This window comes from Panicum virgatum, chromosome 9K (genome assembly GCF_016808335.1).
Source record: "Panicum virgatum strain AP13 chromosome 9K, P.virgatum_v5, whole genome shotgun sequence".
Lineage (NCBI taxonomy): Eukaryota > Viridiplantae > Streptophyta > Magnoliopsida > Poales > Poaceae > Panicum > Panicum virgatum.
In genome coordinates this window covers 64,488,254-64,508,762 of record NC_053144.1, presented here as the reverse complement: position 1 = coordinate 64,508,762, position 20,509 = coordinate 64,488,254, and the positions used below count along the sequence as shown (strand labels likewise).

Sequence of the window (20,509 nt, the reverse complement as noted above, 5' to 3'; positions counted from 1 at the left end):
GAGCGCGCACGTGGGCCGAGCAGGGGAGCGGGTGCGCGAGCGCGTGCGCGCGGGCGGCGCCGGGCGGAGCGGCGAGCTCGTGCGCGCGGCGGCGGCCTTTGCGGCGAGGCAGAGGGCGGCAGGCGGCGGTGCACGTGCGCGTGTGCGTGGGCCGGCCGGGTGGGGCATGCGTGCAGGGGCAGGCGGCTGAGGCGAGCATGGAGGATGGGGGCGGCGCGGGTTGAGCAGTGCTCGGGGGAGGAGGGAGGAGAGGAAGGGAGGAGGAGGAAAGAAGAAAATGGAGAAAGGAAAATGGAAAAAGAGAAAAGAGAAGAAAAAGAAAAAGAAAAAAGGGGAGAGAGAGGGAAAAGAGAGAGATTCGCGGCGAACCTTTCGGCGGCGACCACGACGCCGGTCGAGCACGCGCAGCGGTCGCGTCCGCGTGCCGCAGCTTTGGCGGGAAGTGGCGCGCGCGGATCGAGGGGAACAGAGGGACGGAATGGAGAGTGGATCCGGGTGTCGGGACATGGGAAAGGTTTTCGGGAGTTAGGGTTCAGGTTTTAGGAGGGTTTTTGAGCTCAACGATGAAAAGAATTTTTTTAAAAATATATTTTTAGCTTGTGGTTTATTTTGGTGGATTTTTTTTTCGGGATGTCACACATAATTAGTTAATATGGTGCTACATTAATATGTGCTACTCATGGATTAATTAAGTTTAGTAGATCGTCTCGTGAATAAGTCCTAAGCTTATACAATTGGTGTTATAATAAACTTATTTTAGTCTTTTTAATTGGAATCAAAATATTTGATGCGATATGGTTTAAAGTAAGCTCTTGCAAGCAAGGCACCCCTAATAATACGCATTTCAGCCCCTCTTGTCCCTTCAAAAAATAATACGCATTTCACATGATGTTTTCTCTTTCCATTTTCAATGAGAAAAACTTTGACAAAAGTTGTGGGAAAAGTGCTTTCGTTCCTGTCCAACTCACCGTGTGAACACGGTCAGTGGTTCAGTCCAAGTGCTGCTGACCAACGGACTCGATCCCTAGCTGGTAGGTTAGCCCAGGTAAGCGCACACATCAGCGGACAAGGGCATCTCCATCATCTAGATGAAGCAAGGCAGGACCTTCAAATTTTTTTTTTGAAAATAAACCTTCAATAATTTTAGCCGACCCACAAACAAGCTGCGATCAACGAAAGCTCCGTCGTATCCTTTTCCTTTGTTCTTGTGCGCTGGTCCACGCCTGCTGCGACTGTAATTTCAGCATCTTTGTTGTTTGTGTTAAGCTCCCTATAAGATAGATGCCGTTACTATCTTCCATTTTCGCCCTGCTCTTCGTTTTCACAAGTTGACGTTACAAATTGACCAGGATGAAACAAGCTAGTTCACTCCTTCCCTGTCTCTCTTGCTTGCACGTATTCTCTTCTTTACAAATTATAATTTATTTGATTTTTAACTATAAGTTGCACTACTAATTTTATTTAAAATATTTATGCAAATATAATTATATTTAAATCATTCTTGAACAACTTTTATTAATAAAGTAAGACACAATAAAAGAAGTGTTATTTTGTAAAATAAAAAAATCGAATAAGATAAATGGTCAAATTTAAAATTAGAAAAATTAAACGGATTATAATTTAGAATGGAGAAAATACTTAACATGCAACCAGCCGTCGATTCAGATGAAGCCCGGACAGGACCGTCCTGATTCAACTACGTAGCAAGATCCGTGCGATCCAATCATACTGGGAGAGGTCCCCATGCGGTGGCCGGTGGAGACGGTAGGGCACCACGGGATGCAGACACTAGTCAGGTCACCGCTGGCTGATCCGAAGCTGCCGGAAGGGGCCTTCTATACATCATGTGGAAGATGAATAAACTATACATCTATAAAGCCCACTAAAAATCTATTAACAATAGATTTAAATTCATCAATTAAAAAAATTAAATTCAACATTTTATGAAAAATTGATCAACAATTAGAAACAGTAGATTAAACATTTTTCAAAAATACATACATCAACTTGTTGAAAAAAATACTAGTTTCAACATTTTTAATAAACTATTTCAACATCTTAAGAGAATACATTCAACATTTATAAAAACCTAGATCAACATTTTTTCAAACTGGATGGCGGATGGGGAAGGGCATGGCCGCATGGGGAAGGAGCCGTGGCGAGCGGGGCTGGCGGCGGAGAGCGGCAGCGCAGGGGCGCTCGCGGCACGCCAGCAGCGCGCGTCGAGGACGGCAGGGGCGGCGGCGGAGCGTTCGGATGGGCGGGGCTAGAAGCAGCGCACGGCGAGGCCATGGGCGGCGGCGGGCACGGCGGCGGAGTACGCCCGCGCAAGGCGGCGGTGCGCAGCGAAGCTCCAGGGGCAGGCGTGCGGGGCCAGCGGCGGCGGGGCGACGACGGGAATGGAGGAGGAGGCATGGGAGGGGTTGTGGGTGGAGAGGATCCAACGGTGTTAGCTTGTCGCACGAATCTCAAATAATGGAAGGCGAGGAAAAAAAATCTTGCAGAAGATATATAGAATCGACGGCCGGAAAGAAGGACGCCAGGAGGCCAAGTCGTGGGCCATATAATGTGGGCCGAGGCCCAGTTGAAGTGTTACGCCCGCCGCCGGCCCATTTCATTTTAGGGTTGACTGCTTCGACAGTTGAATGTTGAAACACAGAGTCCTCTTGTTTACTTGTGATGCTCAACATGTTTTTCTACAGAAAACCGCTATCTCCTACAAACCATAGATTTCGTTGGGTAATTGCAAGTCAAATGCGTAACTTATACAAGAATTTCTACTGTATATATAGAGAGAGAAAGGACAGGAAAAGAAACTCGTATCATGCGTTGCGACAAAACAGAGCACGGCTCGCCATTTGTCTTGCCAGTGAATGCACCCACCGTGCATCCTCGAGGCATCGCTCTCGCCGGCCCCGACCTCCCGTCAGGCCGTCAGCCACAGTTGCCTGCCAGCGGAGGCAGCAGAAGCGAGCACTAGAACGCACCCGCCCTGTCCTTGACGACGACGTCCTCCACCTCCCTCCTCATGAGCTTCTCCTCCTGCTGCCTGCGGCAGAAGACCACCCACGCGTTCACCTCCAGCGCCACGCAGGCGCCGATCAGCGTGGCGAGCGCCAGGCAGTAGCCGAGCTTCCAGTAGGAGGCGCCGAGCCCCATGACCTCGAAGCCCTGGAACACGTTCACCACCCCGACCACCACGCACCCGTACCCCACCAGGTGGTGGTACGACTTCCAGTACTTGCGGTACCGGTTCGTGGTCTTGGGCCGGAAGAACACGGCCAGCGTCTGCAGGCTCCCCGCCGTCGCCGCCGCGATGCCCAGCCCGCGGTGCAGCTTGTACGTCACGCCCGGCGACGCGGCCCCCATCACCAGCCCCAGCGTGAACCCGGCGGCGCCCATGGTGTACCCCGTAGCCTGGATCGCCGCGTGCGCGTAGAACCACGCGGGCCCCGTGGACGCGCACGGCCGCAGGTACCGCGCCACCGCCGCGCCCACCGGGAGGAGCAGGCCCCAGGAGAGCGCGTTCAGGGAGCCGTGCAGCCACTGCAGCGCGGTCGAGGCTATGGGCGAGGCCTCGGTGGCGGTGGTGAGGATGTCCACGGTGGCGTGCGACGCGAGGTCGGAGGCGTCGGTGGGGTGGATGGTCGGGGAGTAGCCCTGCACGTAGAGCCCCCGGTTCCACACCAAGTGGACCCTGGTGCGGTTCGGGGACAGCCGGATGGTGGCGGCGATGGTCACCCTGGCGCCGTCGCGGACGGTGCGCGCGGGGGCGAGGAGCGACGCCGAGGACGCCAGCAGCGGGATGTCCAGCGGCCGGGACACGAGCGGCGACGCCTGGAGCTTGACGTCCTGGGAGAGGACGAACGGGAGCGCCAGGAGCGCTCCCGTGGACGGGTCGGAGAAGGCGGCGAGCACGCGCGCCCCGGTCATGGCCGGCGCGTCCGCGTTCACGCCCCAGGCCACCCACCCCGACGGCGAGATGAAGGAGCCCGTGAACGCCGCGTCCAGCGTCGCGTTCCGCGCGTCGTAGGTCCACGCCAGCGCCGCGCCCTGCGTCGGCAGGGCGATGCACTTGTCGTACGCCTTCACGGGCGTCGACGTCGTGCACCGCCCGGCCGCCACCGCCCCGGCTCCGTCGGGAACGACGGAGGCGACGGCCACCGCCACGAGCAGCAAGCCTCGCGCCTGCTGCCACATTGCAAGCTCAGCCGCCCGCGGCCACCTGCTAGCTAGTTTGCAGTGAGGTGCGTGGCGCGTGCTTAGTTTGTTCGGCTTTGTTTGCGCTGCGCGCGTAAGTGGGATTTTAGTGGGGCGTTTCGGGGGTGCGAGTGTGATGATGGCCCTGAGGATGTGCGTTCGTTGGTCGCCTTTGTTTCGATGGGTACTTAGCTTTGAAGGCAAGAGACGAAAGGCTCCAAAAAGAAGGCTACATGCTCGGCCTGTCGACTGTGATCTGGATCTGTGTGGTGCCGACCCTAGCTTGGCCCCCATCCTTTGCTCCGAGCTCTTGTCTAGTCGGATTAGTAGGTGCAAATTGAAGTGGTGGTCGCACTGGCCTACAGAACAGTGTATAATGTTCCTTCTACTAATAATTTTTTTATACAATCTTTGGGATGTACAATAACAAATTATACATGAAATCAGGAATGCTATAATCATCAATATACGCTTGCTATGCTTTTTGGGTGCAATAGAGTGATCATTCAGTGCGTGAACTCGTTAAGGTTAACTGAATGCGAGATGGAATGTTTGGTGAGCGCAATAGAGTGGGCTCTCGCTCGCAATGTGGTAAGGGGATGCGATGCGATGTGATGGATTTGGAGAATATTTGTTTCCAGCTTGGGGCTTTTAAGCCATGCGTGGTGCCTGCTGCTATGATGATGATGATGGCCCATGTCATTGTGAATGGCTTCAAAGGCACGGCTGCGAGATCGTGGGATTTCGGTTCGAAAGAGCTGAATTCGTGAAGAAAGTAGCATGGGCGCGTCGAGTATCAAATTCGATCCACGTTCCCGGGAAAAAGCAAGCCTACTTTAACTTTAAGGATTAGTGCATTGTCACAGACGCCGTCAGATAACCTTTTGGGACAGTAATCACATTTGTCTGACGAACTTAGTTACAGTATATTTCTGCTTGGCCAATAAAACTGTGACGATAAGCATGACTTCTGATTTCTGGACAAGGCGTCACTCGTTTGTTAATCTGCATGAGATGGAAAGACAAATCAAGATAGAAAAACTGTTGCTCATGGACCTAACCTACCAATAGGGGCGAAGCTAGAGCTGAGTCGAGAGGGTGCCGTGTCCATTGTTCTGCTGCTAGCTATCTAATTTATAAGGTGGAAATTTAATGGTTAACATTGAGTTTTTACAACGTAGCTCCGCCCCTGCCTACCAATGTCATGCTCCCTCTGCTGATTCACATGAGCAACTACTTGGGATGATTGGGTGAAGGGGAGTAATGTCGCTCATCAAACGAGGTGTTTTTCTCGTCTCATCATAGATGCGTGATGAAATCACCTTGGTGCTGCAACTTTTGCAATAGGTTGAGTGCGTTCAAACAAACAAAGGCCAGAATATTTTCCATCATCTAAGAAAATGAGCAACTGTCTGCCTGCAATCCCTCAGTTCAGTCGCTGTGAACAGCTCCAGAACATAGCAGAGCAGGGCAACAGGCGGCACGCAACTGCGCATCCATCCAGCTGCAGAGCAGGAAGTTCTTTCAGAATACGTCTTTGGCTTGTAAACACGTACTCTCAAAAAAAGCGTTCAGTGCAAAAATAAAACCGCCTTCAAAGGGAGTCCGCGTATTTCCAGTGTATTCCTTTTAGGTCACTGTCAGCTGACGTCACTGCCGAATCCGTGCTGCAATGGAGGTGCCCGAGGCGGCACCGGCAGCCGCCGCCGGCGTAGAAGCAGAGGTCGGGAGCGGCGGAAAGGGTAGCTGGTACGTGCTAGGTAAGCGTGCGGTGCTGGTGCCCTACCTGCGGGAGCACGTGCCGCGGTACCACGAATGGATGCAGGACCCGGCGCTGCTGGAGGCCACCGCGTCGGAGCCCCTCTCCCTCGACCAAGAGTTCGACGTGCACCGCTCATGGACCCTCGATCCCCTCAGTTTCGCACCGCATCCCTCCTCCCGGTTTTCCTCGATTTGATTTGAGGCGTTCTGTTTGATTCGATTAATTCCCTTTTTGCTTGCCTGTTTGTCCGCAGAGCATACATTCATAGTGTTGGACAAGGAGTTGATTCGGGGAGAGTTCGCACCCGGCAATCCGCACACTGAAGGTTCATTCCCCTGTTCCGCCCATTACCTTGTTAGCCCTCGGCTTGTTTAGCTAACTGTTTGATCATGATGAATGGGGAGGACAGATTATGTTGACTTGATTTTACTTTCGTTAATTTCGTAAGGAATCCTGAAAACCGTGTCTCGGTTGCTGCCAGTAGGATGTTCAGAAATATATGACCTATAAGATCTTGCTAATTTAGTACCCTTGTTCTCTGTACAATCACACAGGCAAACGTATGCATCTTCAATCAGCAGAGTACAACCCTAGTGAATTACAGAGGGTTTGACTAAAAATCTTATGCAAATTTTCATCCATTGTTTTGCTTAAATGATTGTTCATCTGTTCCTTAAAATATTTGTCAGACACAATAGCTATGCTAATGATACTGTTTTCCCCCCTTAATAATCACATGACCATCTTTATTTATTTTGGTCCCAACATCAAAATATGGTAGTATGTGTCAACAATATCCAAGAGGTAGATTGTTTTGTTCAAGCAATGTTTTTCCAAGAGCATAGTAGTGTGCACTGTATCTAGTAGAATGACCATACTAGTTTCTGCTTGGTTTGGTTTATTAGTTCACTGGAACTTTTCGACTTCTATATTCTGTTTGTTCTTAGTATTCTGGTTTTGTTTGCCAATAGCTTTCTTTTCTTGCTAGCATTCATTTCTACCTTATCCACTGCAGCTATGGTTGGTGATGTGAACATATATATGAATGACCCTGATGATATGCAGCTTGCAGAAATAGAGATTATGATAGCTGAACATAAGAGGTACCTTCTCTTTAATACTGATCATGACACTATTTTTACCATCCTTTTTACACAGTTCTGTTCTGTAGCCAGTTGCATTTATACATTTTTACTTGGCTCAGAGTAATGTGGACATACTTGGTTACTTATGACCTGAGTAATTTTTTGAGAGATCAAACAAATAGTTGCAAGTCCTTTTACTTTCAGTTGTCGGTTGCTTCACTTCCAGATCTGTATAGTGTGTCACATCATAGTTTGCTAATCTGCGACAATGTGATAATCCAGCGGAATTATGTTATCGCTAGGTAACTCATTTTGTACTGCAAGAGAGACAAACGCTACTTAGCATGTGAATTTGTTCTGTACCTCTTTCTCCAGGGCACCTGGTCCTGAAAACTTCTGGCATGATCTTGTTTTTATGTAGGGACAGAGTAGTTGAAGCAATAATTACATGTCACATGAAAGTAAAGTAGATGCTGAATGAGAACAGAATGGCCAATTTGGCACGGCATAGTGATACAATCTGGTCGCGCTAACTAACCTATCCACTTTTCGTTGTCGCAGCCGTGGGAAGGGAATTGGTCAAGAAGCGATATTACTGATGATGGCATTTGCAGTAGAGAAATATGGAATTGCCACATTCAGAGCAAAAATTAGTGAATCAAATATGGCATCCCTTAAGCTCTTCAGAAAGTTGGTTAGCATCTCTCTTTTCTCATATTCTTGTTTGTTCTCTAGTTTGCTTATATATTTATTTGGTTTGGATACAGGGCTTCAAGGATGCTTCACACAGTGCAGTGTTTAAGGAGGTATGAATTGTGATACTTTATCTCACTTTTGCAAAGAGCTTGTATGCATTACAGAGAACGTTTCTGCTAAACTACATCACAACACATCAACAGTGATGTACCCCCTGTGTCTAAGCGAGTCAAAAAAGTAGATTGGTCCACTGAAATAGCACAAATTACTTCAAACCCATCTTGAATAAGAGCAATCAGTCAAAACTCACTCTCTTTCTCTTAGGTGACTCTGGAGGTGCCCGCTCATGAACTCCCGTTGAGATTTCCTCTAACCGTAGGAGATTGGTAACATATCATGTGGCCCAAGCTGTTGTCATCTAATCGTCGTTATATCTGATGGGTTTTCATGGAGCAGAAGGCGGATCTAATTCCGTGCGTTGGCACAAGAAGCTGACTACTGTTTGTCTGTACTCTGGCTGATCCCGTATAAATACTGGATACACAGAATCGTAGTTGATTGTGTAAAACCATTGCTAGCTCGAATTTAGGATTGACATCATGGTAACACGGAACATGCTGCACTAATCTGCAGGGTGGGGTTGATTTTTACTTCTTTGTAATGGTCACCGATTAAATTGTCTCAAAGAGGGAGTGAGAGACAAGTTGGTGTTTTTTTTTGCGGGTATAGACCAGTTGGTGTGACTGGTGCTTGTGCACATGTTATCCTCAGCTGTGGGATCGATCTCCTTAGCTGTTAAGTGTTAACCTCAATCTTTTTTTTATTTTTTTATAAGAAACCTCAAACGCCTGACGAGCAACAAACACGGCCCGTTTGGTTTTGGCACTTGGGCTCGTAGCCCGTATTCCCGTAGTCGTCAAGCAGGCCGGCCCAGATAATGGGGTGTGATGCGGGGCCCAGGCGCAGAATCCGTCTTCCTCAGTGAGCACTCCACTTGGGTACAAACCCTTAGGCCTGTCCGCCTGAGCAAAACGGAACACGATAACGAGACGGCAGGTGGGGGAGGAGCCGAGGAGGGCTTCAGGGGTTTCAGGGCGGAGAGGAGAAGATGGCGGCGAAGCGCGAGACCGAGTCGGACGGCGAAGAGCTCGGCGGCGAGGCCTCCAACCCTGCGAGCGGTGGCGCGACTCCGCCGCCCCTAGCCGCAGCTCCCGTCGTCTGCCTCCTCCGCTCCGCTGGGGACTTCGCCGGCGGCGCCTTCGTCGGATCCATCGTCGGATATGGTACTTCCACGATTTCCGATTCCCTTGTTTTCCCCTACTGCCCTTTTGATTTTTCCAGGGGTCGTTAGGATAGTTATGGTTTTGTAGAATTTTGGTTCCTAGGGCACGCGAAGGATATAAGCCTTTTTCCCCTTCTAATATTTGCCCAATTCCTTCCACAGACGAATTGCTTATTCTCGACACCCAATAAATTAGTTGTTTCAGTCATCCTTGGTAGCACCGTTTTCGGTTGTAATTGCACGTCTCATGGAAATCCCATGACCACTTGCAATTTGAAACTTAGATCTTTATTCTGTTTGGTCGGTGAGGGCCTTATCACTCTAGTTGCCAAGAGTGCCATCAAAATTGCTAAGTTTATATTCTGCCACACGTGTGGCTGTTTCCCTGAGATAAAGTTCTTATGTTGCACGTTGGATTCCTTGCTCAGGACAAGGCCTGATCACTAAGAAAGGTTTCAAGGGTTCATTCAGCAATGCTGGGTCCTCTGCTAAGGTTAGTTGACTGTGATGTTTAATGTAAATATTTTCTTTGATAACAATATTGCTATGTGTTTTCCTGGACAGCTGCTCATAACAGAAATATCTTTGATCAGACTTTTGCAGTTCTATCTGGGGTCCAGAGTTTGGTTGTGTGCTTGCTGAGAAGGCTGCGTGGGAAAGATGACAGTATGTATACCATGTTAGCTGGCAATCTGTTTGTTAATATATCTGGAATTGAATGTGTGACATGAACTGACATGTTCTGTTGGCAGTTGTCAATGCTGGTATAGCTGGTTGTTGCACTGGCATTGCTTTGAGCTTCCCAGGTATTTACATTTAACCCTTTTTTACTAGTTATGTATGCTGTTGACACATCTTAGTTCAGTTAACTGTTTCAGAAATGTCATATTGCTACATGGTTCTCATTTTTGGGGGGGTTTGAGTGCTGCAATCGTGTTTGTGTGGTAATCTTGTTGCTGTGCTTAGTTCTCCTTGTCATTAGGTTCCTGTGTTCCTTGTAAATTGTAATAGAACAGCAGTCATTTCGTACAATTTCTTATGAGGGCAAATTTATGTGTTACATGAAGTTTTGAGAGTCTCATGTATGGTTAGAATTATATACCATTTGGAGAATGAATTTGAAATGTTTCTTGGTTGTGCTTAGGTGCAGTTAGTTTTTAAAATTAGTCCGCAGTCATCTATTTCAAGGGTTAGACACTGGGAAAATTTGTGAGAAAGGGTTTATGAACCTTGCCCCATGAATTAATGGCTGCATTATTTTTACATTCAACATAAAGCTGAATCTTCAATGCATCATTTTGTGCTGGCTAATGACTTAGCACAAGTTATATCAGAAAATCCATTGCTGCTAATGGATTCTCAACTTGTTTTCTGGTATCTATACATTGTTCAGTTGCACATAGTGCTCAATCTCATTTTGTGTTCTGATATTGCTAAAAACATTGTTATTCGCTTTTCTTTTTAGTTTACACTGCATATTTTGTTGCTTTATGTCATTATGCCTTAGTAATATAATCAACGGCTATATTTACATTACCTTTTAGCACTGTGCTGATAGTATCTGGCCAAGTGTATAAGGTGGATCATGGTATTTGTGATGTGCTGCCAAAGGAATAAACATAGGACTACTACTTATCTTTGATTCTTTAGAGATTTTTGTGTATAGTTCTCTTACATGTTTGTTTTTGTTTTATCAGGAGCACCACAAGCGTTGCTTCAGAGCTGTGCCACCTTTGCAGCGTTTTCTTGCATCATGGAGGGGCTCAACAAGCAGCAGGCTGCAATGGCTCACACTCTTGGCACAACTGCATTGACGGTTGCGCATGATAAAGGAGGTGTACTGCCCCCATTCACGCTTCCACCAATTCTGGATGCATCAGATGCTTTAGCCTCATGCTGCCAAGCCTTAGTAAAGCCTAAGCACTAGACTACAGGATAGGGGAGAGAGACATGCTGAAGAAAGATAGCTTCAGTTTTCATTTCTTTATTATGTTGACCTAGCATATCTGCATATGTAAATTTTGCTTCTGGACAAGCTGTGGAACGTGCCTAAAACCTAGTTTTGCTTTGAGCAACTGGACAGGTTTTCTTGATGTGTTCGTGTTGCGAATTCCGCTGGTTCTGGCATTATTAAAATCATAAATACTTGACTCGATGTTCAGCCGTTTGGCCATCATTGATACAGTGAAGTGTCGGTTTTCAGTAAGATTGTTAACTGGCTAAGTTATGCATATCTAATTTGCATCCTTGCACTACAAATTTGGTTGAACCGGATGGCGTTTGCTGGCAAGGTGTATCGGAAGAATGCCAGATGCGGATGAGTTTCCTTTTTTTTCCCCTATAAGCAACACCGTTGCATACCGATCCTTTCATCCTTGGGCCAGTTCACGATATTGCCATGCATGTTTTTGCTCACTGGTGATAACGCAGAGAAGTTGGCATTCAGCAGGTTCCACTTGCGTGATTGCGTATGAATGTACTGGGAAATTTACAAAAAAAGAAATATCCTGCACGACAACACCGGCTAAAACGTAAAAAATGGGAGGTTCTTCAGAAAATCGCGGCAGAGGAGACCGAAGTCCCTGGACGGTGCGACACGGCGGTGGTTCCGACGCATAGCTGCATAGCGTACAAGAACCTCAAGAACTCGAATAAACTGGCCTACTTTTTTTAGATACTGGCCTAGATTAGACGGCAAGACGCTGCGATGTCGACTTAGTTTTGCCAAATGTATATAGCACACCTCTCTTCCCTGCTGATATCGCAAGCATCACGATTCACGACTCGTATTTTGACAACCTCACTAGAGTCACTGCTGCCATACGTGTTCTCTGCTCCTGCGATGGCGCCACGAAACCACTCGGTGTGGCTCCTCTCCGGGGCCATGCTGATGCTGCTGTCCGCGGCCGGCGCGGCGGCAGCAGCCCAGGGCTGCGCGGCCGCCAGGTTCCAGGCGCCGGCGAGGTCGTTCCAGCGGTGCACGGAGCTGCCCGTGCTCGGCGCCACCCTGTTCTGGACGTACCACCCAGCGAACGGCACCGCGGACCTGGCGTTCCAGGCGCCGCAGGGCGCCGGCGGCTGGGTCGCCTGGGGCATCAACACCGACCGCCCCGGCAGCATGGTCGGCAGCAGCGTGTTCGTCGCCTCCCCCGGCGCCAGCGGCGGCGTGGCCGTCCTGATGACCGTCCTCGAGAGCACGTCGCCCAGCCTGACCAACGGGACCCTCAAGTTCGACGTGCCCGTCGCGCCCGCCGCCGAGTACGCGGGCGGCGCGTACACGATCTACGTGACGGTGGCGCTCCCGGGGAACGACACGGTGCAGAACACGGTGTGGCAGGCCGGCCCGCTCAGCGGAGGGAAGATTGCCGCGCACCCCATGTCCGGGCCAAACCTGCAGAGCACCATGAGGCTGGATTTCCTGTCCGGCGGCAGAAGCGCAGGGACCTCCAACTCCGTAGTGCACCGTCGTAACCTGAGGAATTTCCAGGGATGATGAAATTGAAATCTCAGCGACATCACTGAATAGTAAATTCAAATCCACTTTACCTATTGCTAGTAGTTGTTCACACTTTTCCAAGTTTGAGTCCCAAACTGATTGTGTAGACAATGTGGACCAAATGCTAAATGTGTAAAATGTGTTGTGTGCATATATATAAAGGTTTCTCGTCCTAACTCCTAAGCGATGAAACTATCATAAGTTTGTCGAAATTTGTACAGGCACCGAAACAATGTCAAATGTGTATCTGTACAGCCGTACAGGCAGCAGGCGCCACCTGGAGGAAGCTTAACGCAGATACTATACGAAGTGACGAAGTCGTCGCTCGTCACCGTGTTTTGCTCGTTCCAGGTTTCCAGGTGTTGGAGAAAGGGATGGTACATAGGGCACGTCTGTGGAGGTGAAATTTTTTGGTGTGTAGAATGAGGAATTTCAGGCTCTGACTTGGTATGCGAGTGTAAAATATTGGCAGTTTGACACTGTCGACATAGTAGTTAGTCAAATGTCCAAACAACCTCGCCTGAAATCCCAACGGCCACCTCTAGCTCCAAGAAGCAAAAAGCACCAGCAGCTCTGCTTCTGGCCACACCTCAAGGCTTGCACTCTCGCTTCGGGTGGGATCCCCAAGAGGCGCGTCCGTGCAGAGGAGCTCGCAATCGAAACAGCACAAGAGCGCATCCGTACGTGTCCGGTGCTCCGTGCTCTCCAGTTCCAATGGCAAGACAAAACCATTCGGTGTGGCTCCTCGCCGCGGCCGCGCTGCTCTTCGCGGCCACGGCGACGGCGCAGGACAACTGCTCGTCCGCCAAGTTCCCCGCGGGGCGGTCGTTCCAGCGGTGCACCGCCCTGCCCGAGCTCGGCGCCAGCTTGTACTGGACGTACCACCCGGCGAACGGCACGGCCGACGTCGCGTTCCGGGCGCCGCAGAGCGCCGGCGGCTGGGTCGCGTGGGGAATCAACACCCAGCGCCCCGGCAGCATGGTCGGCAGCAGCGTGTTCATCGCCTCGCAGGACGGGAACGGCGCGGTGCCCGTCCTGACGACCTACCTGGAGAGCACGGCGCCCAGCCTCAGCAACAACACCTTCAAGCTCGCCGTGCCAGCCGGGCCGGCCGCCGTGTACTCGGGCGGCACGTACCATCTACGCGAAGGTGAGGGATCGAAACTGCCAACCAGAGGGGTGAATGAGAGCCGATCAAAATTTCTCACGAAATCGATCCGTCGGTCTATATCTCGAAAATCACCACAAACCCTCGAAGCTAGGATGAGAGAGTAACTATGGACTAGCTATCTCTAAGCAAAAACGCCCTAGGAAGCAAAACGGAAGCAATAGCGAGAAACCCTCCAAACAGCAGTTTCACTGGATCAGACCGGTCAGACCGGTCGGGCTGGAGTGAAAGTTTTCAGACCGGTTTCTCCCAGACAACCCGCAAATAAAGCTTCAAATGTTAAATCTCGAGCAAACGAAGTCCAAATCCAACGAAACTTGGAGGATACCTTCACATCTGTCCTGTGAACATATCCCCAATAGATCTCTCCCAAAAGATTAATAGATCGTGAGAAATCAAGGGAAGATCAAAGAGGATTGGGGTTTTCTCAAGAACTCAAAATCTCCAATTCGTGAGAACTCGCGATTCTAGGGGTTTTGGCACTAGGCTAGATAGATCAGAATCGTCACAACGAGTTTGGCAAAACACGAATCCACGGGCTTGATTCCTTTAAACACGAAACATCCCAAAAGAGGAGAAATCAAGTCCAAAACGCAAAAGAGGAAGGGGAGAACGAATACTCAGTACACAAGGGTGAATCTTAACCAGATTTCATTCATAAATCTCAGAGGAATTCACCTATACAAAGGCTAGAGCCATCCGCCCATCATTCTACCCACTAATTTGAGAGATTGGCTAAACCCTAACCCTCATTTGCGTTGGAGTCCTTGGCTCTAACCTGGAGCAGGGGAAGGGAAAAGGAAAAACGAAAAGAATTCGAAAAGACTCAAGAGACTCAACCAGCCACGGGCTGCTGGGGGTATTTATACCCGCCGAGACCGGTCAGACCGGTGCCAGGGACCGGTCAGACCGGTTGGTCTGTAGAATCCCCCTGTACACGATCTCATCTGACGGCTGAGTTTCTTTCTTCGGAACGAAGTCTTCTTCAGGATGCCGTCATCTTGACGAAGATCTGGTCCACGGTTTTGTAAGTTCCGTGAAACCCGGGTAGATGGCCGGTTTTGAGAAAACCGCCAAAACTCCACGCGCGGGAAGATTCCCGCCTCCACGCCGTGGCCCTAGACGCCGTTCCCGGCTCGGCCTCCTGACGGCCCTAGGCGCCGCCCGACGCCCGTCACCTCCTCGCCCTCAGCGAGGCCCTAGACGCCGTTGACGCCCGTCGCCTCCGCCAGTCCCGAGACCGACGCCCGTGCCTCCACGACTTGGCGTCTTCAACCGCCGTCCGCCTGCTTGTTTTTTGGCGCAAACCAAGAAACCCACCTTCCGTCGTCGCTTGTGCCCTCGATCCAGGAGTGGACGCCACAGCTGCCGCTCGGCCTGAGCTCCTCCACGGCAACTCTCCGTCGACACTCAACGCCCGTGTACCTGCAATTCAAAGACCAAGCGCACGATCATACCGCACGGTTGACAATTCATTCATCACAGGCATGATAGAGTACTCAACGTTCCTCAGACGGTAGCGCTGCCGGGGAACAGCACGGTGCAGAACACGGTGTGTCAGACCGGGCCGCTCAGCGGCGGGCAGATCGCGCAGCACCCGACGTCCCCGGCGAACCTGCGGAGCGCCCAGAAGCTGGATTTCCTGTCCGGCAGCCGGAGCACGGGGGCACCTAGGATGCACCGTCGTAACTTGAGGGAATTTCTGGGATAAAAATTCCCTATCAGCCGTCCATTAGGGTCAAAAAATTATTGTTGCTGGCGCTTGTTTACATTCCAGTTCTAAATTTGTTAATAGGCACTGCACAATACTGTATGCATGTTTCCATTCATGGTATATCAAGTTCGATGCGTTGAATACATTCATCTCTTTTGACACTTCATGTGTCGTTGATATTAAGTGCTAAATTAAGATTGCTTGGCAAAGTTTCTCTCTCCTGTAGCATACAAGGAACAACAATATTAAAAAAGTAGCACTTCTGCAAAAACAAACGAAATATGGTGGCAGGAGCGAAAAAAATGGGGTCTATCTGTACAGCAGAAGATTTGTGCCTGATACGCCGAGACTAAGTCATCACCATGTTTTTGTTCGTTCCAGACATACCCGTGACTATACGGTTAGGGCGGTTGAGATAACCTGAAGAACTTGCAAACGCAGCATGTTCTGACCTAGTATTTTCGACTGCGAAAGGTTGACACAGTGTCGATGTAGTCAGCCAACTGTCCAAACATGATCAGGTCGTATTGATTGGCTACTAGCTGTTATACGTGGTTGCACGGTGTACATGCAGCAGCATCACCATAATCCAGGCACAAAGTCAGGGACTGAATTGAAACTGCAACAGCATCGGTAACGGTACAGAACAAGAAGCCGCCCTCAATGAACACAACACATCTTCGAGGCTTGTCTGATTTCTGAATCTCACGATTGTGCCTGGATGTCGATATTGTCAATCAAACTCACCTTTCCAACCCATCAGGCGTCAGGCTTTCTTGCTCTGCATTCACAAAAGGGACTCGTTACATGTTATCAGTCACTTAACCATAAGGCTTCCCTCAACAAAAAAAAACCTTAACCATAAGTCCTCTCCTGAAAAGGCATCACACTTTTCTAATCGAAGTAGCCTAAACAACCAAACATTCGGTCTTTCCCGCAAGTTTGGGTGCAATGACAAAAGGTTTTCTGAATTTTGCTGTTTCAGATACAAACCTTGAACACTTAAAAGCTTTCAAAGTCTCGCGAGGAGAAAGCCAGGATAAGTATATCACAAAACAATAAGGACGACGACAACCATGATGGCCTGATGGGATTGTAGATAACTCAACCGCGAGAGAGATAAAAGGTCTCAAATAACCACTTGAAGAACTCAAATGTCTCATCATATAAGAGAACGGCATCAAAAACTACTGTTTCTCTAAACTGATTGAACCCAACAAATACACCAAAAGGTCTACTTTCCTTGTTTGTTCCAAAATAGTGTCAAAACTGACAATATCACCAAAATATGCATAGTCAGTGAGCATTTTAGCATCAACCCAAAATATATTTGCTATTTGTTCTTCTATGTCCATCTGCAATGCATATTGAAATGAAGGGTTCTCAGCTGTTTCAATTTTAAAACCTTGTAACTCTGAAATTTTTCTTTGAGACACCATCAAGTGCAAGGTTTGTGGCAACTGAAGCATGTGATTGTGTTCCAAAATCAAATCAGCAACTTTATAAGTTTCCTTCTCCCGGTCCATTATAAGACCCATGCGAACCTGACAATCAGTTCTAGTTTTAGCTCTTGGACACTTTGTTAGATGATCCCTTTTATCTTCCTTTCTATGCCTCTATGCCCCTCATTTGCACAAACATATCTGCAGGACCTAATCTTCCCATCTGACTTTCTTTTATTTGCGAACCTTTTTCTAACCTCAAATCCTTTTTGACCTCCATAGCTAGCCCAAAACATACAGCCTCTTGCACAGAACTGAACTCCATGCCAACTTGCGGCAGCAAACCCTCCCTACAATGAAACAAAATGATTTGGTGGTACTTTAAACAACTAAGATCTATCTGATTTCATGGGGAAAATAAACAACCGTGACAGTACACATCTATTTGCTTCCATCTCATGTATGCAAATTTCTTTTTGTTGTAGGAACACACAATCTAACGAGGGACCAGGGAAGAGTTAGGCAACAAATTTAATGGATCGATCAAATGAAATGCAAGAAGAACGGAGGGGTCAGTACATAGGAGGAGGAGGAAGATTAACACACCTGTTGCTTCCACGATGGCAAACGAGATCGCAGCAGGTGACTGCCGCCCTCACGGCTCGCCCTCGCGCCAGAAAGAGACGCCGCCGCGCCAAAAATAGGAGCATTCGCGCCAAACTACTAGCGGCTGTTTTCTTTTTGGAGTCTGGGCCGTGCTGTGTTGGGCTGAAGCCCAGTACGCAGAGGAAAGGATCTGGTATGTGCGCTGGTCGCCATAGGATGCGAGCGGACGGACCTGATGCCCGTGACTGCAGAGAGCCATCAGCGGTTGTTTCATCTACGAACTGGTGCTGCCGCCGGAGTGCCGGGGAACATCACGGTGCGGCAAGCCGGGCCTAGCCAATTTGACTTGGGTCGGCTCCGCATCCCTCTCGTTAGGCACATAGCCCAAGGCCCAAGCCCATGTCCCCGTGTCGGATCTCGGGGTCCCCGTGCTGGATCCTATATATCTTTCTGAAGTTTTTTTCTTCCTGATCTTCCAGTGTTTGAAATTCGTGCAAACCAATTATAATCCTTGGATCCCACTCAAACCCTAATTCCCACCTCCCTCCTCCCTCCCACTGCCCGCCGCCCCATGCCCCTGCCCGCCACCACCCGCCGCCACCCACCGCCGGTTGCCGCGCCGCCGTGTCCTGCTGCCCCGACAGCCGCGCGCCGCCGTCCCCACGCTGTTGTGCGCCGTGCGCCGCTGCCGGTGCTGCGCCGCACTGGGCCACCACATGCGTCGCCGTCCCTTGCGCCTCCGCGCCATATGCGCCGCCGTCTTCGGCCCCGCCGCCGGTGCTGCGCCGCCCAGTGCCGCGCCGGAGAAAATCCCGCCGGGGAAGACGTTCGCCGGAGAAGAAGTAGATGCGAAGAAGAAGTTCAACATTTCGATTTTACCATTTCAACATTTTGTTATTCTAGTTTCAACAACTTGTCTTCACAGTTTCAACATTTTGATGTCAAATGTTGAACCTATTTAAAAAAATGTTGACTTAATTCTATTAAAATATTAAACATATTTGCAGTAGTTAATTGTGCTAAATGAGCTTTAAAAATAGATGACTTATCTACCTTCCACAAGATGTATAGAAGGCCCCCCTTGCCTTGCCCGGCGCGCGCGTGCTCGCCATGCTTGCCCGGCCGACGGACCCCATCGCACGCGCCTTGGCCCTTGGCACGGTCAGGACGTGTTGTTTGGTAAATAATTTTAGTTCATCGATCCGCGGTGAAACGAGGGGAAAGGTGCCTTGACCCCGTTTACCGCCGCCGGCTTTGCTTAACCGCGCGTCCAAGCAGCATCATCATCATTCCTCGGAGTTATTGTATACGGAGTATATAATACGAACTGCCCAACCAACCCCAGTAGTCTGTAAAGCCGTCGGCACGGCGCCGAAGGTTCCATTCCATCATCTCTGGACGGCTGGACAAAAGCATCAACCAGCATTAGAAAACACAGCAGGGCCTCCGCTTTGAACATTGCCACATGACAGGATAGCTAGCTAACACTAAGCACGGTGTGAATATATCATCGTAGCATCTCATTCCGATATATATATATATATATATATATATATATATATATATATATATATATATATATATATATATATATATATATATATATATATAGTAGGTTTATTGAATAACCTAGGTATGGAATAAGCCATTCCATACCCGAGTGAGCCCGGGCACCCGATCCGGCTTGTCCCCGATCGCCGCTTCTAGTTTTTCCATCCGGTTCGCGACGTCCCCACCATCTCCACCTCTGTCCCCACGCCCAACTGCCCAGCTCCCCTCATAAAAAAAAACTGCCCAGCTCGCGTCTGCACTCCCCTGCGGCCGCGGACGCGGACGCGCGAGACGGCGAGGCGCCCGCAGCCTCCCCGCCTCCTCCCCCGCCGGCAGCGGCGGCCCCACCGCCGGCGCTACCGATGTCGGCGTCGCGTCGGGAGACATCCGATTGGTGGGAGGAAGCAGCAGCAGGAGCCGGAGCCACGCACAACCGCCCAGCTCCCGTCCGCACCACCCTGGCGGTCGTATCTTGCACCGCCGCCGCCGCCGCCGCCGCCGCGGACGCGTGGGATGACCAGGCGCCCGCAGTCTCCCCGCCCCCTCCTCCTCCCCCGCCGGCAGAGGTGGCCACGGCGGCGTGGGGACGGGGTCGACGCCACACCCCTCCTCCGACGGTGCTCCCTCATCCAGACCCCGTTCCGCGAGCCCATCCTCCCGTCGCCGTCACCCCAAGGAGATCCTCCTCTGACCCGCTGACCAGATCCTCCTTCCGTCAGGGTTCCTCACGTCCGGTGCCGCCCCCTCCTTTCTTCCATCTGCTGCGATGAGAGGAGCCATTACTGACCTGCCTGCACCGCACCTTCAATGAGAGGAAGTGTGTCAGCTCGATAGCGCCGCACCAGCACTCCCACGGTAAGAACATGTCCTGTACAGTTGCAGATACGGCGCTTGCATCTCCTGCACAGTTGTATGAATGGATAGATTGAACATATGCTGCCCTTGGTATTTTTTCCTCAATTCTGATGTAATTTGTCCTTGTCTGCATCATGTGACCTGAATTCTGATCTAGAGCTTTTTCTCTCGTTGGAACTGCTGGTTGAAATTATAGTTCATGAACCATATAATTACAATACGCAGAATCGCTAGAATTTTTTAAGCATATGATGGTAAATACCGATAATGGCATTTGTTGCCTGTCGCTGGCCATATGTTCGCTGCGCTGGCTTTTTCATAAACTGCTGCTTGAACTAAACTCCATAGTCATAGATAACTGCAAATAAGCTAATAGGCAACAGCAAGGAATGGGACAGGATGAATGACTTATCCTGTCCAAGTAACCACGATGTTGAAGCCCTTTATTTGCATGCTGAAAAATCAAACTGAACCATTGAATAAATAGTTGCTGTAGCTTATATATTTCAGTTTGATAGCGATTTATCTTGCACTAATGCTCAATCCAAAATTTATCTTACAGATTCAGCTTTCAGTTATATGCACGCTTAGGCATATAATCATGTTTTCTTCAAGTTTGCAGATTATATGATGGGCATTTGCGGCATTCTTC

The 20,509-nt window shown here is 49.7% G+C and overlaps 5 protein-coding genes across 6 annotated transcripts; 4 read left to right on the top strand and 1 right to left on the bottom strand.

Moving 5' to 3' along the window:
* Positions 1 to 2,646: 2,646 nt before the first annotated feature.
* On the bottom strand, positions 2,647 to 4,471 carry LOC120647005 (cytochrome b561 and DOMON domain-containing protein At2g04850-like). The gene has a single exon (XM_039923596.1). It carries the CDS (start codon positions 4,198 to 4,200, stop codon positions 2,977 to 2,979), a length of 1,224 nt encoding a protein of 407 aa, XP_039779530.1. The 5' UTR covers positions 4,201 to 4,471; the 3' UTR covers positions 2,647 to 2,976.
* A 1,336-nt stretch (positions 4,472 to 5,807) lies between these two features.
* Positions 5,808 to 8,457, top strand: LOC120647003 (N-acetyltransferase 9-like protein). The gene is made up of 7 exons (XM_039923593.1): positions 5,808 to 6,116; positions 6,216 to 6,287; positions 6,978 to 7,065; positions 7,609 to 7,741; positions 7,815 to 7,853; positions 8,068 to 8,079; positions 8,200 to 8,457. The coding sequence occupies exons 1-7, from the start codon at positions 5,873 to 5,875 to the stop codon at positions 8,236 to 8,238; spliced, it is 627 nt and encodes a 208-aa protein (XP_039779527.1). The 5' UTR covers positions 5,808 to 5,872; the 3' UTR covers positions 8,239 to 8,457.
* A 145-nt stretch (positions 8,458 to 8,602) lies between these two features.
* On the top strand, positions 8,603 to 11,205 carry LOC120647004 (chloroplastic import inner membrane translocase subunit TIM22-2-like). Of its 2 annotated transcripts, none has more exons than XM_039923595.1 (5): positions 8,603 to 9,026; positions 9,454 to 9,518; positions 9,619 to 9,704; positions 9,778 to 9,831; positions 10,723 to 11,205. In XM_039923595.1, the coding sequence occupies exons 1-5, from the start codon at positions 8,852 to 8,854 to the stop codon at positions 10,850 to 10,852; spliced, it is 510 nt and encodes a 169-aa protein (XP_039779529.1). In that variant the 5' UTR covers positions 8,603 to 8,851; the 3' UTR covers positions 10,853 to 11,205. The 2 variants fall into 2 exon arrangements, with proteins under 2 accessions (XP_039779529.1, XP_039779528.1); XM_039923594.1 differs by having other exon boundaries at positions 8,604 to 9,026; positions 9,619 to 9,691.
* A 662-nt stretch (positions 11,206 to 11,867) lies between these two features.
* LOC120648875 (cytochrome b561 and DOMON domain-containing protein At4g12980-like) lies at positions 11,868 to 12,957 on the top strand. The gene has a single exon (XM_039925515.1). The coding sequence runs from the start codon at positions 11,868 to 11,870 to the stop codon at positions 12,516 to 12,518; it is 651 nt and encodes a 216-aa protein (XP_039781449.1). The 3' UTR covers positions 12,519 to 12,957.
* Positions 12,958 to 13,235: 278 nt separating this feature from the next.
* On the top strand, positions 13,236 to 15,460 carry LOC120648874 (cytochrome b561 and DOMON domain-containing protein At5g47530-like). The gene is made up of 2 exons (XM_039925514.1): positions 13,236 to 13,671; positions 15,186 to 15,460. The coding sequence occupies exons 1-2, from the start codon at positions 13,236 to 13,238 to the stop codon at positions 15,398 to 15,400; spliced, it is 651 nt and encodes a 216-aa protein (XP_039781448.1). The 3' UTR covers positions 15,401 to 15,460.
* Positions 15,461 to 20,509: the final 5,049 nt, after the last annotated feature.

Coding starts and splice junctions, on each gene's coding strand:
- LOC120647005 (XM_039923596.1), bottom strand. CDS start 4,200: ATGTGGCAGCAGGCGCGAGGCTTGCTGCTCGTGGCGGTGGCCGTCGCC.
- LOC120647004 (XM_039923594.1), top strand. CDS start 8,852: ATGGCGGCGAAGCGCGAGACCGAGTCGGACGGCGAAGAGCTCGGCGGC. Junction 9,692..9,777: donor GCTGCGTGGGAAAGATGACA/GTATGTATACCA, acceptor TTCTGTTGGCAG/TTGTCAATGCTGGTATAGCT. Junction 9,832..10,722: donor CATTGCTTTGAGCTTCCCAG/GTATTTACATTT, acceptor TTGTTTTATCAG/GAGCACCACAAGCGTTGCTT.
- LOC120648875 (XM_039925515.1), top strand. CDS start 11,868: ATGGCGCCACGAAACCACTCGGTGTGGCTCCTCTCCGGGGCCATGCTG.
- LOC120647003 (XM_039923593.1), top strand. CDS start 5,873: ATGGAGGTGCCCGAGGCGGCACCGGCAGCCGCCGCCGGCGTAGAAGCA. Junction 6,288..6,977: donor CGGCAATCCGCACACTGAAG/GTTCATTCCCCT, acceptor TATCCACTGCAG/CTATGGTTGGTGATGTGAAC. Junction 7,066..7,608: donor ATGATAGCTGAACATAAGAG/GTACCTTCTCTT, acceptor TCGTTGTCGCAG/CCGTGGGAAGGGAATTGGTC.
- LOC120648874 (XM_039925514.1), top strand. CDS start 13,236: ATGGCAAGACAAAACCATTCGGTGTGGCTCCTCGCCGCGGCCGCGCTG. Junction 13,672..15,185: donor CACGTACCATCTACGCGAAG/GTGAGGGATCGA, acceptor GGCATGATAGAG/TACTCAACGTTCCTCAGACG.